Genomic DNA, 15,152 nt, shown 5'->3' with positions numbered 1-15,152 from the left:
GCGGTATGCCTTGGAGCTTTCATTGCTGAAAATCTTATTTCTCCTCTTAACCCTAGTTTTTGTAATTATTGGAAATGTTATGCTGTGGAAATGGATATTGTCTCCTGGAGTGGTGAATGTTAATAGAGAGCAGCTGATTGGGTTGCGAACCCTGGGATCCCATCACACTATGTTACTCAAAAAGTCCCAATTTTTTCCCCTAATTTCCCAAAATCTCAAGTATGATGTTTACATGGTGGGATTTCATATCCTCCAGGAAGAATCAATTGTTTCCCCCATTTAATTTTATTACTTGTTTATGCGAGAATGAAATCGAACATTCCTTTAAGAAAATAATAAAAATAATAAAAGAAACTGGTCCTTGTGATTTAATATCCATCCTCTAAACTTCATGCTTCATGGACAATTTGCAAAGCTAACTTTAATAAAGGTAAATTGGATAAGTTTTTCTTCTCTTTTTTTTTTTTTTTTTTTAAATCCATAGCACAATATAAACAGATCATTCAAGAAAAATACAGAAACCATTTCCAATTGAAAACTTCAACAACAGATTTACATGCAATTGCAAAGCCAGATAAAAGGAAATATGGAAATTTAGGAGTTCCCGAACTCCAAGAACTAGAATCAACAGTTCAGAGAGACTAACAAAACTCCCATCTTTTAATATAAGCATCACTGAGATCCGCTTAACCCATCATTACTGGGCAAGGGAAGAGTAATACACGATGCTAACAAGGAGAGAATGCAGGTACATGAAATCAAAATTCCAATTACAGCAATATCTACTCATGCATGAAACTAAATACGGGGGAAATTCCTTAAGGATTAACTCCTGTTATAAAACATGAGCTGAATTTAAAAAGCTTTGATCTTCCATTTTTGCTGATCTAGGTGGCCAATTTACCACACAGTGGATCAACCTAGAAGACCAGAGAATCGAATATAAAAAAACCTAGAAAAATTGAAGCAGGTTATGATTTTATTTATAGAAAGATTGGACGGCAGGGATCTCGAATTTGAGAATCCAATGGTTCTGATAAAAATTTGACTTTACCAGGGATATACAAGGAATTTCAGCTATGGAAATAGAGAGTTATCGCTTACCCATGCAACGATTGGTCGAGGAAAGAAAAGAGAAAAGAAAAAATCAAAGGAAACGATAAGGAAAATGGCGGGTACTCTGTCTTCTTCAACTCTCCATTGCCAAACTTGTCTAGTTTTCACTTCCCAGAATCCATTGAGAACCTTGAATTCTTCTTTCCTCATAAACATCGAGAAGCGAGCTCTTATCCGTTGCTCCACCAAGAAGAAAATTGGATTCGTGGATCAAATTCTCGATTATATTGAAGGTTCTCCTACTGCCCTTCTTTCCAAATTAATTTTTACAATATTGTTTCATTTAGAGTTCTGCATTGATTTCAGGGGGTCCTAAGTTAAGAAAATGGTATGGGGCACCTGAACTACTACCAAAAGATGGACCGATCGTGGAAGATCAGGAGGAGGAGGACTATCCAGGTTATTTGTTATGGAAACTGGAAAGATATATCAGTATGCTTATAGTTCTTGGAGAGGATGAACCATTGATGAACTATTAATCTTTTTGAGTTTTCAGAAGATGAAGTCAGGGATGCAGTTTTAGTAACAGATGGGGATAGTGAAATTGGACAGGCAAGTTATCTTACTGATGATCGTAGATAATGGCCAAGTCTGTGGAATGCCTCCTGACTGAGCATGAACCGATAGTGCTAAGCCTGGACTTTTTTTTCCCTTATAGTCTCTTAAACTCTCTACTGGTTAAAGCAAATTGAGCTTATTGTAACTGTTTATTTATGAATGCAGATGATGATATTGTCATTGATTATTAAACGAACTAGAGTAAAGGCATTAGTGAAGGATAAACGCTCAGCTAATGAAGCTTTTGGAACTTATGTTGAAGTGAGTTCATGTTCTTTCAATGAAGTAGCGTTTAGAAAGGCATTTATATATGATTCACGTCATCGGCTTATTTAAATGATTCTTTATTCTTATACATGTTATATTTTGTTCTGCTGTGTTTGCAGTCAATATCTGGAGATACAAGTAACAAGGTATTTGTAAAGAAAGCTCTTCGTGGAGTTCGTGCAATCATATGCCCAAATGTATGTGAATCTCTGACCTGTCTTGTTCTAGATTTCTACTAAATCAGCATCTTGATGAATGGATGCTATAGTCTTAACAGTTTCTACTGTTGGGCTTTTGATTTTTGAAATCTGATCTTTTTGTTATTATTTGAATTAGTTGCTGGTTTTTAGGAGTAATGCCATCCTAGCTTCAACTAGCTATTTCCGAGGAGTGGGATTCTTTAATGTCGTTGAACTTTTCTGTATTTAAGCATGCAATTTCTTCAATAAAATTCAGCATTCATTTTATCTCCATCCAAACTTCTATAATGGCCAGTTTCTCCATCCTCTCTAGTAGCATGCTAAATGCTGCATTTACACATAGTTACTTGGATCAGAAAAACGTGAAGGATAACTAGAGAATCAACATGGTTGTGTGAAGGCTTGCAGATTATACATGCTTGGCAAGACTCCAGCCTGATATTTGTCGGAAAACTGTAAAGAAATCTAAACAAATAAAGGATTATCATTTTCCTAAGATAGTGAAAACAACTTATTGCAAAGTCTTTTATTGCTTTAGCATTGCTACTTTTGCTCTGGTTGCAATAAAGATTTTGAAAATTTTATTTATCTCGTCTTGCAGGAAGGTTTTTTATCAAGTATTGAGAGCTTTAAAGGTGTTGAACATATAGTTCTCTTGTCTCAGGTACTCTCTCTCCCTCTTCCCTGATGTTGCGTGTAAGCGAAAGGCTTTGGACAGTGATTATACATGATTGTGGTTTACAAAGGTTGCAGTTGTTTGTTTATAGAGCAAGCAGTGGTATTCAGGCTATTATGAAAAACAATCAAAGAAAGTTAGCTGAGAAAGATGAATCAGTACTGATGGCTTCAGGAATTCCATACACCATAGTTAGAGCAGGAATGTTGCAAAAAACTCCTGGAGGAACTCAAGGTTTCAGTTTTGAAGAGGTACGTCATTTTAGTCTTTTAAATAGACCAAACAATGCTACTTACACTAAGGTAATCCACTTTAGGGTTAGTTTGGCCAGACTTTTAACGTGGAAAAGGGCTTAATTAGAATACATAAACTATATTTTAAATATTTAAATATAACCATTAAATATTTGTAATTGGTATTTAAAAAAAAATTATTTTTAATTAATAATTTTAACATATTTGTAAGAAAAAAAAAGGAAAGAAAAGTACTATGTTATTAAGGGGTTTAGCACAGCCTATTTTAGTAACTCAGCCTATTTTCTTTTTGGCTTGTTCCTGGAAGAGGGCAATCCTGAGAAACTTAAGACAATGCTTATGGAACTCTAGAAATTGAGACAATTCAAGGTCGATATTATAGTATCTGGATTCATATATTATTGCTTAGCATCAACAAAAGAGAAACTTTAAAGGTTTCTCAGATGCTCTTTCCAATCACTCAATGAAGCTTGGTTCTTGATTCTTTGACTTCTAGAAACCAGAAAAGATATGTTTGTTGAATTTGAGAACACGAGAAACAACCATATTCATTGTAACAGTTACTAACAGTTCCTACTAACGCCACCATTAACAGGGCTGTTCAGCAAGTGGAAGCCTCAGCATGGAGGATGCTGCCTCTGTATGTGTGGAAGCACTTAAAGTAGTTCCACAAGCAAGGTTCACATTTGAGGTCTGTGAATAATCACGTCTGCATCTATAAGTGGAAAAAGAAAAAGAACCCCTACAATATCTAATTATTCACTGAATAATTCATCCTACTGCAACTTTCTAGTCAAAAGTTCAAGGCCACTCTGCCATTTTTCATTCTTTTATTCCTGGATTAAAAGATAAGACTAGTTTGAGTTATCTTGGTATCCTGTACCGATTAGTGGTGTCAAATTTATCTTTTGACATTCTTCGGCAAGCTGCTCTTTTCAAATGCATGTACAGGATATAGGTCCACGTGTCTGAACGGATATTAACAACTTTAGTGGTGTCAAATTTATCTTTTGACATTCTTCGGCAAGCTGCTCTTTTCAAATGCATGTACAGGATATAGGTCCACGTGTCTGAACGGATATTAACAACTTATTCCTTACATTTAGATCATACTCTCATACCCGTATCCATATATGTGCCCGACACATGCTGGGATGCAAACTTTGTTTAAGAAAAGATGAAGGTAACACAGACTGTTTAGTTAAAAGTCGCTTAAAAACAAAATAAGCAAAAAGATTTACTCCTTGGAATAAATATAGTCATCAACAACATGATGTCTGAAGTGACATGGGAACAGAGAGTGTCTGTACAAAGTGAAGTGGAACCGTTCAAAAGGCAATGTAAGAAAAGAAATAGAACAATACGTAATTGTTTACACAAAAACATTTCAATTCAAAACCACCTTTTCTTTTTTTATTTATTTTCTGTTTGCCATTTGTCTTATATTCCTTTCCATTCAAGTTATTGATATCTACTACAACTTTGTTTGTGTGAACCATAGGTTGTCAATGGAGGAGAGAAAGTTTCAGATTGGAAAGAGTGTCTGACTAGATTGATAGGAAAAACAGAGCAGTAGCTGCCATGACAGTGGCACCATATCCAAGCAAACACACAATGACAAAAGTGCACCCATTTGTTTCTTTTTCTCCCATCATGCGTTAAATTATTTGGTCATATTAAAATATGTTTGCCTGCATCTGAACTGAAAATGTTTCTATAAAGTTCTTCTGGGCAAACTGAAAGATTTCAACTGCAACAGCTATGTTGAATTTCAGGACAGGTTCATGTTCAACATCATGCTATATAGATATTACTTCTATTTTAAGATTTAAATGAAAGTTCACTTCTTTTATTGACATTCTGTATGAGATTTTTCAATTAGAAATCTTAAGTTTCAGTGGGTTTTATTTTAATTTACTTGTTTATAGAAATTATTCACAGAATAGTCGTGGAATGATGAAATAGTAGAAATAGTGCATGTGTGAGGAGTTGTTGCATGATTAACAAAGCCATGGGATCACAGCATTTTGGTGCTTAATTTGTTGGGGGGGAAAATTGTAGGCAAGATGTTGGGGCAGCAATGGACATGATTTTGGGTAGATCTAAACGTTAAGATTGCTTTAAATATAATAAAAATACAAAAACTGATCTGCATAAATTATTAAAATTCAAGAATATAATGCCAACATTTAACAAACATGATCTCTTCTTTTTAGTGCAATAAATCAATTAGTAGATTAAAATTAAAAAATGGAAGAGAACATAAACATAGAAAGCATACATTGGAGTACGGACACAATCTTACATTCTTTATTGTCTGATTCCTCCACTTCATGTGCAGAGTTGACTTGACTTGTCCAGACCCAATAGATACTATAAAATTCATCACTCCAATTATATTTGTGAAACATTTTTTTTATTTTTGATAATAAATTTAACTCAAACTCATGAATAAATATAAAAAAGCATGGCCAGCACTTAAACTTAAACCTCATTCTTAAAATAATAATATTTTCCATCTCTCCCCCCATCTATCCTTTTCAAAAGCCCTTTAGATTCTTTGGTTTTTTTTTCACATTGCAGAAAGAAAAGAAAATTATGTTATCTTTGGAATATAATTTATTCAGTTGATCACATTTGATTAGGTTAGGAGGTGACCCCATACTTTAAAGTCCACAAAAACTTACTGCTCCCGTTTGATGGCACTCTTAAAAGCAATCACATGAATGATGAATCCAATGCATCCTTTTCATTTTAATCATTCCAAATTCAATCCTTGTATAACTCACTAGCAAAACTCCAAATCAATAACTTGGCCTCAGGACATGATTCACGTTGAGGCAATGATTGATAAGGTCAAGATTAATCAGAAAATTTTGAGAATAAGTACCCAAATGGAATACCAGGCTGATGACCCAGATAGTGCTAATCAGCCTAATTTTTTTTCATTTAAATATTGCCCCAGATGTAGTAATTTATGGTTCAGGAATAAAGCTATGGCATAGTTTAACATATCTGTGATCCACTATCTAAAATTAATTCCTTTTTCTAAATATCACCAAAAAGGCTTTAGACATTATTGTTATGATATGAAGAGGCTAAATTGATTAAGTAGTATATAGTATTGGATTTATCTATTCCAAGCACATGTTTCAGACAGTTTGTGTCTGCTTTTGTCCTAGCTGTCACCAAAAACTATAATTAAACCATACAACCTGCCTTTAGTTTATGAGCCATTGAAGATGCAAGAAAACAAACGAGATTTCATATTTGCCATGATTGATTGTACAAGAAAACCCCAAAAAATCAAAGCCTATCTGATAAATCTCATTTGTTTTGTTACATTATATCTTTTTCTCTTTCTATAAGCATCTGTGCTTTCTCTTAAGAAACTTCTCAATTATTAGCACTTAATTTTCCTTTAAGTTCATCTTTTTTTGGAGAGGTTTATAAAAGAAAGTCATCATCCCCAACTTGAGGTTTAAGCTTATGGTGTTGTTTCAATCAAAATAAATTGAAATAAACTCGAAGCAAAAGCTGCTTTCTTCAGTTTGTCCCACAGCATCTTCAACCCCAAAAAGGCATGCATAATTACCAAATATGACTGCAGAATATATATATTGCTAGTATTTTCTCAGTTTCCCACAGCGACACAACTGAGAGAATTTATCCTCGAATATTATTCATTGTCTCGACATAGATGTTAGATAAGATTACTTATGAAGAACACAAGAGCTTCTAAACTTAAAAAGAAGCTACAAAAAGATGGGTTGTAAGAAAACAGTATATACCAACCCTTTACTACATGGGAAAAGAATAAAGTGTGGTTGTTGGTAGTTCCTATCAAAACTCTCTTAACAAATGAACATAAAGAGATCATTGGAAACCGGAAAATGCTCCAAAACTGTTTTATTTAATGACAGTTAAAGCACTCACAGACTTGCCTCATTAAACAAACAATTAAAGATGCAGACCAAGTACAGATAAGATAACCCTATACTCATTTATTAATAAAAAGAGGGGGGATTCCAGGCCATGATTTGCAGATGTTAAACAAAGATAATGCTTGATTTCCACAAGGCAGCATAGTGATACATTATTATGATGAAGCTTCAAGCTCTCAAAACACATTTCATACTCGCATTGAAAGAGTTAAAACAGAATACTTCCTCTTTTTTTTCGCTTGACTAAAATATCAAAACACCCCCTCCCTTTATTCCACAGCGAAAGGGAACATAATTTATGCCAAAAGTTTCAGTTTGATCAAATTTTTACCCAGATCTAATTCTCTTCTGACTAGCTTTTCCATCAGGTTCGTACATCCCGGCGGAATCACCTTCGGACGAAGCTTCCATCGACCTGGTGAAAGAGCTGGAGAGGTCAGCATAGAGATCAGCTACTCTTCTAATATTGTTATTCAACTCTTTAATTAACCCCACATTCCGACTCAAGTTATCAGGAATCTTTGACTCATGGTTTTGGTTAATCTCGTTGATTAGCAGCCTGTTTTGGTCTAGGATGTCTTGAACTTGAACAAAACTCTTTTGAAATGTTTGCAAAACCTTGCCATCCACTTGACCTCCATTACCAAAACCCGAACATATATCACCTTCCATTCCAACAGTTGCTTCTCACTTCAATCAATCCTGCATGAAAACAACAACAATAATAATGCACATCCAAATTAAGGCAAAGAAAAGGATAAATAGTTATGATGGCACTCGTTATTGTTAATCTAATACTCTAATACAGACAATTACTATAGGTTAAAAATAAATTAAAATGCAACATGGAAAGGCAAGGAATATATAGTCTCTCTATTTGGTTGCTGAAGAAAATGAATGCAAAAGAAAGATAAAACTACAGTTTTAAGACCTTAACTTTCTAATTGGGACTAATGGGAGGGAGAACATCTCACCAAAGGAAGATAAGTCAAAGAGTTTTAACAGCTTGGCTTTGGATAAAATGTCTGCAAAAGGATTTTCCTTTTGCTTTTCTCCACCTTTCTTAGCAACCAAGCAGAGATTCAGAGAGTGTGTGTGCGCGCGCATGTGAGGCAATGTATTAATCACAAAAAACAAAACAAAAAAAAAAGGGTTCTGTTCTGTTTTGTTTTGTTTTGTTGTTTAAAAGGAAAATCACTCCTTTGCCCAAAAAAATCAACTTTTTTACCCAAGTTCTTATTTTGAGAGACCCCAACAAAATCATACCCCTAATCTAAAAACACATCATTAAAAAAAAAAAAAAGGAAAGAGAAACAAATCTTTGGTGTAAAAAAGGGAAGAGACTGTAAGGAACTAGGGAGCAATTTCTTCGGCTGTTGCTCCAAATATAGAGTTATAAAGAGATGCCCATTTCCCTCAAAAAAAGAAGTCACCTTAAAAGGCAGGTAAGTGTATAATTATATATCAACATAATAAAGGAAAAAAAAATTTAAGTACCATTAAAAAGTTTAAAACAACATAAACAAAGAATACCAAAATCTGGGTTGATATGCATTTTCCATATTTACCTTGAAACAACAAGACATGTCGAGGGGTAAAAACCAGCAGAATTGGAATCTCTTCTTCAGCAAAATATGGGATTTTGGTATATTTTTTCTTCTGACAAAAAAGAAGAAGAAGATATGGGTAGTCTTTAAGAAAAGATTGGGATGGAATCTTCTTCTTATTGCTTGTGGAGAGATGGCTGAGAAAGATAGCAGAGATTGGATTAGATTCAACACAAAGGCCCTGAAAACATGAAACCAAGAAAGAAAGAGAATATAAGAATGAAAGATTTGATGAATTTGATTGATATGCTCTTTCTCTCTCTCTATCTCTCTATTAACGTTGTTGTAATGTTGGTTGCTCTCTCTTCTCTCTATGTTTTGTCTCTTTCTCTAGACTTTTAAAGACCAGTTAGGCAGAGTTTTTCCCTATTACCTCTTTCTTCTTTCTTTTTTCTTTTTTTCTTTTTTTGAAAAAAAAAATCTGGTTTTATTTGTCCTCTCCTCGTTTACTTCGCCTGCTGGCTGCTGCTGTCCTTTACTATATTTTTAGTTTGCCAGGTAGAATAACATTTACAATGCAATAATTACTAAAACAATCTCATAAAAATGTTGTACATTTTGAACTAAATAAATAAATCCCAATCAGTAAAGATTTTTGAAATTTTAAGTTGATGTCTTTTTCCCTAATTTTCTCTGAATTTTTAATCCAGATTTATTATAGTTCTAAGTTTGGTTTGGTAGATTATTTTTAAATTTATTTTGGTTTAGATTTGAGGTGATATTATTTTAATTAAGTTATTAATTATGAAATTATAAAATATTATTTTTATAATTAAAATTAAAATTATTATGATATCACTTTTATCTTTTTATATTTTTATATTATTATTGAATAAAATATTTATAAATTTAATTATTAAATACGTATTCAATAGATATTAAGACATAAGTTGGTTACCACTTCATTTAAATTTATTATTAAATATAATTTAAAGGCAAATATGTTTAGCGTAAAAACTTTTTTCACTTAGTGTAATAAAATTTAATTTTTATTACTGTATTGATTGTAATTTAATTTTATTTATATACTGTATTGATTAACTTTTATTGAAATTTTTTAAAAAAAACACATAATTCAATTCATATTACACAAATATGTTAGCATGTATGTGTATTTCCTTGTATTATTTTTAAGGGGGCTGGGGATTTTGATGCTTGTATTGGATTGGTTGAGCCCAAAATGATTTTTTTGGCTATTTAAAATATCAATACTAAAAAAAAGTTTTAGCGTATTAAAAGGTCTGGGCTAAGCCATCAAATCTCAGGCCCAATACATGGCCCATGAATATCTGATGCGAAAACCGAGTATCAATTTTATAATAAGCTAACTACAGACTAATGGGCCGACATGCGGCCTTCACTGTTTCATATCCTTTAATTTAGCCTCTCGTTATTTTTTTTTCGCTTGATCCCCGTTTTCCTCCTACGTTAAAGAAGCCATTTCCTCTTTAATAGTGTCGTGTTGGGTTGATTATGTGTAATTGTGTAAAAGTAAATATTAAAAAAAAAAAAAAGAAAAAAGAAGAAGTGCTTTTCAGTTTTCTGCACTTGGATTCAAATGGAACCCATTGCTGCCGTATGTGCAATAGACGGGGAAGGTGACATAAGATGAAAACTTTCACAGGGGGAATGCATAGTTTGAAACTAAATTGAAGTGATCGTAAATCATGAAACTTGACAAGGATGAGATATTCAGCAGTCCCACTAAGAATATCAAACCAGCGTGGGAGAGGGAGAGTGTAGCTAAATGATTAATACCCGTACTACTAAAATTCAGCTCCAAAACAATTTTAGATGATGAAAAACACGTGTGTGTTTGTCCTAGCAGATATCTTCCATGAATGAAATTATTATCTTGCTGGTAAGGTTGACCCTGGTAGCTTTTGTCTTTTGACAGTGTTTTTGTGTTGAGTTTCGTTGAAAGAATCTAAATTTGCAGGGGCATTAAAATAACACAAAAAAAAAGAGACAAAGGGAAAAGGTGATGAAAACGGGCTTATAGTAGTTTGGAATAGATGGGGATGGGACTAAAAGCCAATCTTTCCACTAAAGCACGGGCTAAGCCTCCGCAGCCGCAGGGCTGCTTTGCAGGCTATCTAGTATCTACTCATCTTGCACTAAATCCACCCCTATAAAAGATGGGAAAAGGGTGAATATGGAAAAGTTTAAACAACGGGAATAGATGGCCCATTATTCTGTACAACAATCTTTGTCATTTTCAAAAACTCCCACGAGCCTATTAAAGTTTAATGTCGATGCTTGCAGTTAAGAACATGATGGTATAGTGGGGTTTGCTTCCATTATCCGAGATAGTTGAGGTCATGTGATCAGGTGTCTTTCTGGCTTTTAAAAAGCGCTTTTAAATTATTGTTTAGCTAAGGCGTTTGCTATTTGGGAGGCTCTTTCGTGGCTAAAGTTATTACGTGTAGAGAATGTTATGATTGAATCGAATTATCAAGTGGTTGTGAATGCTATGACATGTCCTTTGGATGATGTGTCTAAGCTAAGTATGTTGGTTAATGATAGTTTGATGCTAAAGGAGTAGTGTCAGCAGTTGTCCTTCTATTGGACACATAGGGGTGCTAATAACGCGGCTTATTCTCTTGTTCAGATTGGCTCTCAAAATCAAAAGGAACTCATTGCCGTCGTATGTGCAATAGATGGAGAAGGAGACATAAGAAGAAAATTTCACGAGGGGATGCATAGTTTGAAACTAAATTGAAGCAATCGTAAATCATGAAACTTGACAAGGATCAGATATGCAGCACCTTCACTATCAATATATCAAACTTCCAGCATGGGAGAGTATAGCTAAATGATAAAAATCCGTACTACTGAAATTCAGCTCCAAAACAATTTAAGATGATGAAAAACACGTGTGTGTGTGTGTGTGTCAGATATCACCCCTTGTCCTAGATGAAATCTTTCATGAATGAAATTATCATCTTGCTCGTAAGTTCACCGTGGTAGCTTTTCGCCTTTTGGCAGTGTTTTTGCTGCTGTTGTTGAGTAGTCGTTGAAAGGATCTAAATTTGCAGGGCATCAAAATAGTCCTAACAAAGAGACAAAGGGAAAAGGCGATGTAAAAGGGAGTTTGGAATAGATGGGGATGGGAAAAAAGCCAATCCTATCCACTAAAGCATGGATTAAGTCTCCGCAGGACTGCTTTCCAGACATTTTAAGGTTATCTAGTGTGTACTTATCTTGCACTAAATCTGCCCCCAGAAAGGAAGGGAAAAGGGGGGGGGGGATATGGAAAACTTGGAACAACAACAGGAATCGATGCCCATTTTCCTGTACAATACAATCTTTTTCATCCTTAAAAGTTCAGTATAGTTTATGCCCTGTTACTTGAGTGGTTTATATGTTGTATTAGACTCTCTCCATTTTACAAGTTAGCTTTTGAAAATGCATATATTTGAAAATTGAGTATTGTTTATGTCTCGAAAGTGGCCTATACATATATACCCTAATAGGTTCTCTCTCCACCTTACAGTTCAGCTTTCGAGGTCGGATTTTACATGAGAATGTAATGAACCAAATGCCAATGGGTCATCATATTGGCTCAGCAGACTAACTGATAAAATCGAATCGGTAATGGTCTGAACCAAAGTTCTTTTGTTTGCTAGCTACCATATGAATGTTATTGTGAGATGAAAGAAGACTCCCTTTTTGTTTATTTTTCCAAAAGTCTCTTTGCTATATTAGACAACAATAGTAAGGGGTTCAACTTGTTGGTCTAATTGATTGACACCAATAACAAGAGTCTGTGCTACAGTTCACTATGTCGGCAACTAGGGCATATAGCCGACACAAAAAACGTATGTAGCCAAATTCAGGGAAGATAACAAGGTTTTACATATTAACATGGATTGCATCAAATTCATGAATCATGATGATAGAAGATAAACAAACAACAGAAAGCTCTTGGGGTTCCATCCATAAAGCTTCAGTTAAAACTTAAAACCGTCGTCAACTTCAAGAAACCTGTTCACCCACTCAAAGTTCCGGGTATCCACATTGGAGAAATCAAAGAAGTCATCCACATCGAAGCTTATATTCGACTCCCCAAATCCAGTAGATGTATTCTCTTCTCTCACTTGTTCTTTGGCATTCTCCACCAATCTCTGTTGAGCAAATTTGCAGCCTTGCCTAGCTGATGCTCCTCTGTGTTTCTCCTTCTGGTTCACTTTCTTGCTCAAATGAGAATTCCAGTAGTTCTTGATCTCATTATCTGTTCTTCCTGGTAACCTTCCTGCAATCAAAGACCACCTGTTCCCAAGGAGTTTATGAAGCCTAAGTATCAAGTCCTCTTCTTGGTCTGATATATTTCCTCTCTTGATGTTAGGCCTAAGATAATTCATCCATCTCAGCCTGCAACTTTTACCACACCTATTTAAACCTGCAATAAACAAAATAGGAAATAGACTTCAGTTCAGCCGACGTGTAGGTTATAAACAGTGACACTCAGAATGTTTTTACCTGCTATGGATGGAATTGTCTTCCACCTTTTAGCACCATGAACTGTAATAACCTCAGCCAATTTTCTATCTTCTTCAGCTGTCCATGCTCCCTTGTTGACGTCGAATCTCTTAAGGGACAAATTTTGCTCCATTCTTTAGTGGCCCAGATTTTTTCACGGGAGCATGTATAAAATTCCTTTGGATCCACTAATGCTTATATATGGACCATAAAGGGAAAGGGCGGTGTTTGTTCGGGGTTCACTGTGTTATCTACCCTTCTTGGTGTTTGAGAAGAATCTCAACTACCTCTTAAATATGTATTTATGCATGTATGCATGTATGCAGACATCAAGAGATGAAGGATGTAAGACAAATATGAAAAGGACCGCAGCGATGGCTGTGATGATTGAGTAATGAAAATGCTGTAAAGTTTGTAGAAAGCTGCACATATTTACGGCAAAGGCTGCAATATTACTGGATACTCGCATAGTGCGCCTGTGACTGATTTTAGAGGGGAAAAGAAACTAAATGGCAAGATGGCATTGGCATTTGACTCTTTGGGTGAAAAACTGAGTGTAAGTTAGATGGCTACAGAATAGTAATAGGCATGTGTGCTGCAATTGTACGAGAAAATTTTAATGACGAAAGGATAAAAACTATGGACACAGAAGTAAAAGCCAGATAAAGGAGGTGGTGAATATAGCAATTATTGGTTAATTAATAATCAAAAGTGCTAAAAGATTAGGAGCCTAATTTTGTCTTTATATTTACTTTTTCAAATTAATGAAGGTAGAGTGGGAAAAAGAATACTCCCATCTTAATTATTAGAGTGAGTGCTCCGCATAAACAAATTTTGTGATTGGCTGCTACTATGACTTGCTTTAGCTACCTTTATTTCCTTTTTATCTTATTCCATTTGTAGCATTCTCTGCTTTCATGTGTTTTTTATCTTCTTTATTATAATTAAAACTATTCTTTCCTTTTTCTTCTTCTTTTTTTCTTTTTGTTGTTAATCATGAAAAAAATTTATTACTATTTAAAGAAATTTATTACTTTGCTTGTACGAGGTGTCACTTCGTTGAATTTCTTTTATTTTCAAATAATCTATCATAATTCTCATTGATTGTCGATTTTTTTAATATTAGATCAAATTAATTTTATTTTATGGTTCAAATTCTTTCTCATAAATATTTTTAAACATAATAAATTTCTAATAAATAAAAAATAACGTGATATTTAAAAAACATTTTTATTTAGAATTTTAATTATCTGAGCTACTTTAAATATGAAATGTTTTTTATATCATAAAAATAAAATTAATTATAAATTAAATAAAATAAAATTCAATTGATTTCAATTAACCATAATTTTTAAATTTAATACTTGATTTAGATCAAATTTTTTATTTTTCTCAACCACACATCAATCAGGAGATCACATGTGAATGGGCAAGAAATGACATCAAAGTTTACCCAAAAACTTCTGCTGCAACATTCTATAATATCTGCAAAAACTCTAACAGGGCCCTCGCCTAGCTCCAAGCTCTTCCGCCGTACAAACTCAATCTATCTTCAAGACGAGTCCAAGTATAGCAAAAACTATCGACAGTCTTCCAAACCTACTCTAAGCACTCTCTCATCATTACTAACGACTCTCTACCCTTATACGAGTTGTCTCTCACTTCTTTATTTATTTTTACTGTTGATTAACATTTTAGACTATTGAATTTAAGATTAATTTTTTACAAGTCAAAATTCTTTAATTTCATTAATCTTATTCTTAACAAAAATCAAATCATTTATACTAATTTTGTTAATGTTTTTTAATATAAATTTGTCTTAATATGTTATTTATTTTCAAAATAGATTCATATCGAGTTAAGCACTTTAAGTCAATATTTTCATAAGAACTACTTAATAAAATTAGCAAAAGTGAACTAATTTATTAATTATAGAAGTTTTGTACTGTAAATTAATAAATTTTAAAGTTTGTAACCAATATAAAATTTGATACTAATGATTAAAACTACTGATATAATTTTATTTTAATTTTTAAAATTATTACTTA

General features: G+C 33.7%; 3 protein-coding genes across 5 annotated transcripts; 1 reads left to right on the top strand and 2 right to left on the bottom strand.

Moving 5' to 3' along the window:
• Positions 1-1,057: 1,057 nt before the first annotated feature.
• On the top strand, positions 1,058-4,984 carry LOC108450184 (uncharacterized). Of its 2 annotated transcripts, XM_017747693.2 has the most exons (9): positions 1,059-1,349; positions 1,423-1,515; positions 1,613-1,668; positions 1,840-1,935; positions 2,061-2,138; positions 2,743-2,805; positions 2,895-3,068; positions 3,667-3,762; positions 4,573-4,984. In XM_017747693.2, exons 1-9 carry the CDS (start codon positions 1,169-1,171, stop codon positions 4,645-4,647), a joined length of 912 nt encoding a protein of 303 aa, XP_017603182.1. In that variant the 5' UTR covers positions 1,059-1,168; the 3' UTR covers positions 4,648-4,984. The 2 variants fall into 2 exon arrangements, with proteins under 2 accessions (XP_017603183.1, XP_017603182.1); XM_017747694.2 differs by lacking the exon at positions 3,667-3,762 and having other exon boundaries at positions 1,058-1,349.
• A 2,126-nt stretch (positions 4,985-7,110) lies between these two features.
• Positions 7,111-9,086, bottom strand: LOC108450506 (protein ELF4-LIKE 4). Of its 2 annotated transcripts, none has more exons than XM_017748162.2 (2): positions 8,584-9,086; positions 7,111-7,717 (listed from the first exon to the last, which is right to left on the bottom strand). In XM_017748162.2, exon 2 carries the CDS (start codon positions 7,685-7,687, stop codon positions 7,343-7,345), a length of 345 nt encoding a protein of 114 aa, XP_017603651.1. In that variant the 5' UTR covers positions 7,688-7,717; positions 8,584-9,086; the 3' UTR covers positions 7,111-7,342. The 2 variants fall into 2 exon arrangements, with proteins under 2 accessions (XP_017603651.1, XP_017603652.1); XM_017748163.2 differs by lacking the exon at positions 8,584-9,086 and adding an exon at positions 7,990-8,270.
• Positions 9,087-12,291: 3,205 nt separating this feature from the next.
• Positions 12,292-13,393, bottom strand: LOC108451939 (transcription factor MYB114-like). The gene is made up of 2 exons (XM_017749656.2): positions 13,105-13,393; positions 12,292-13,024 (listed from the first exon to the last, which is right to left on the bottom strand). The coding sequence occupies exons 1-2, from the start codon at positions 13,235-13,237 to the stop codon at positions 12,576-12,578; spliced, it is 582 nt and encodes a 193-aa protein (XP_017605145.1). The 5' UTR covers positions 13,238-13,393; the 3' UTR covers positions 12,292-12,575.
• Positions 13,394-15,152: the final 1,759 nt, after the last annotated feature.

The sequence above is a fragment of the Gossypium arboreum genome, chromosome 5, assembly GCF_025698485.1.
Source record: "Gossypium arboreum isolate Shixiya-1 chromosome 5, ASM2569848v2, whole genome shotgun sequence".
In the NCBI taxonomy this organism is placed as follows: Eukaryota; Viridiplantae; Streptophyta; class Magnoliopsida; order Malvales; family Malvaceae; genus Gossypium; species Gossypium arboreum.
Note: the sequence above shows the minus strand (reverse complement) of the source record. Positions and strands in the feature narration are given on the sequence as shown.

What these genes read in the sequence shown, in the direction of transcription:
- LOC108450506 (XM_017748162.2), bottom strand. Translation starts at nt 7,687, where the DNA reads ATGGAAGGTGATATATGTTCGGGTTTTGGTAATGGAGGTCAAGTGGAT.
- LOC108451939 (XM_017749656.2), bottom strand. Translation starts at nt 13,237, where the DNA reads ATGGAGCAAAATTTGTCCCTTAAGAGATTCGACGTCAACAAGGGAGCA. An exon ending in GACAATTCCATCCATAGCAG is followed by an intron (nt 13,025 to 13,104) that starts GTAAAAACATTC and finishes TGTTTATTGCAG; the next exon opens with GTTTAAATAGGTGTGGTAAA.
- LOC108450184 (XM_017747693.2), top strand. Translation starts at nt 1,169, where the DNA reads ATGGCGGGTACTCTGTCTTCTTCAACTCTCCATTGCCAAACTTGTCTA. An exon ending in GGGATAGTGAAATTGGACAG is followed by an intron (nt 1,669 to 1,839) that starts GCAAGTTATCTT and finishes TTATGAATGCAG; the next exon opens with ATGATGATATTGTCATTGAT. An exon ending in CTTTTGGAACTTATGTTGAA is followed by an intron (nt 1,936 to 2,060) that starts GTGAGTTCATGT and finishes CTGTGTTTGCAG; the next exon opens with TCAATATCTGGAGATACAAG.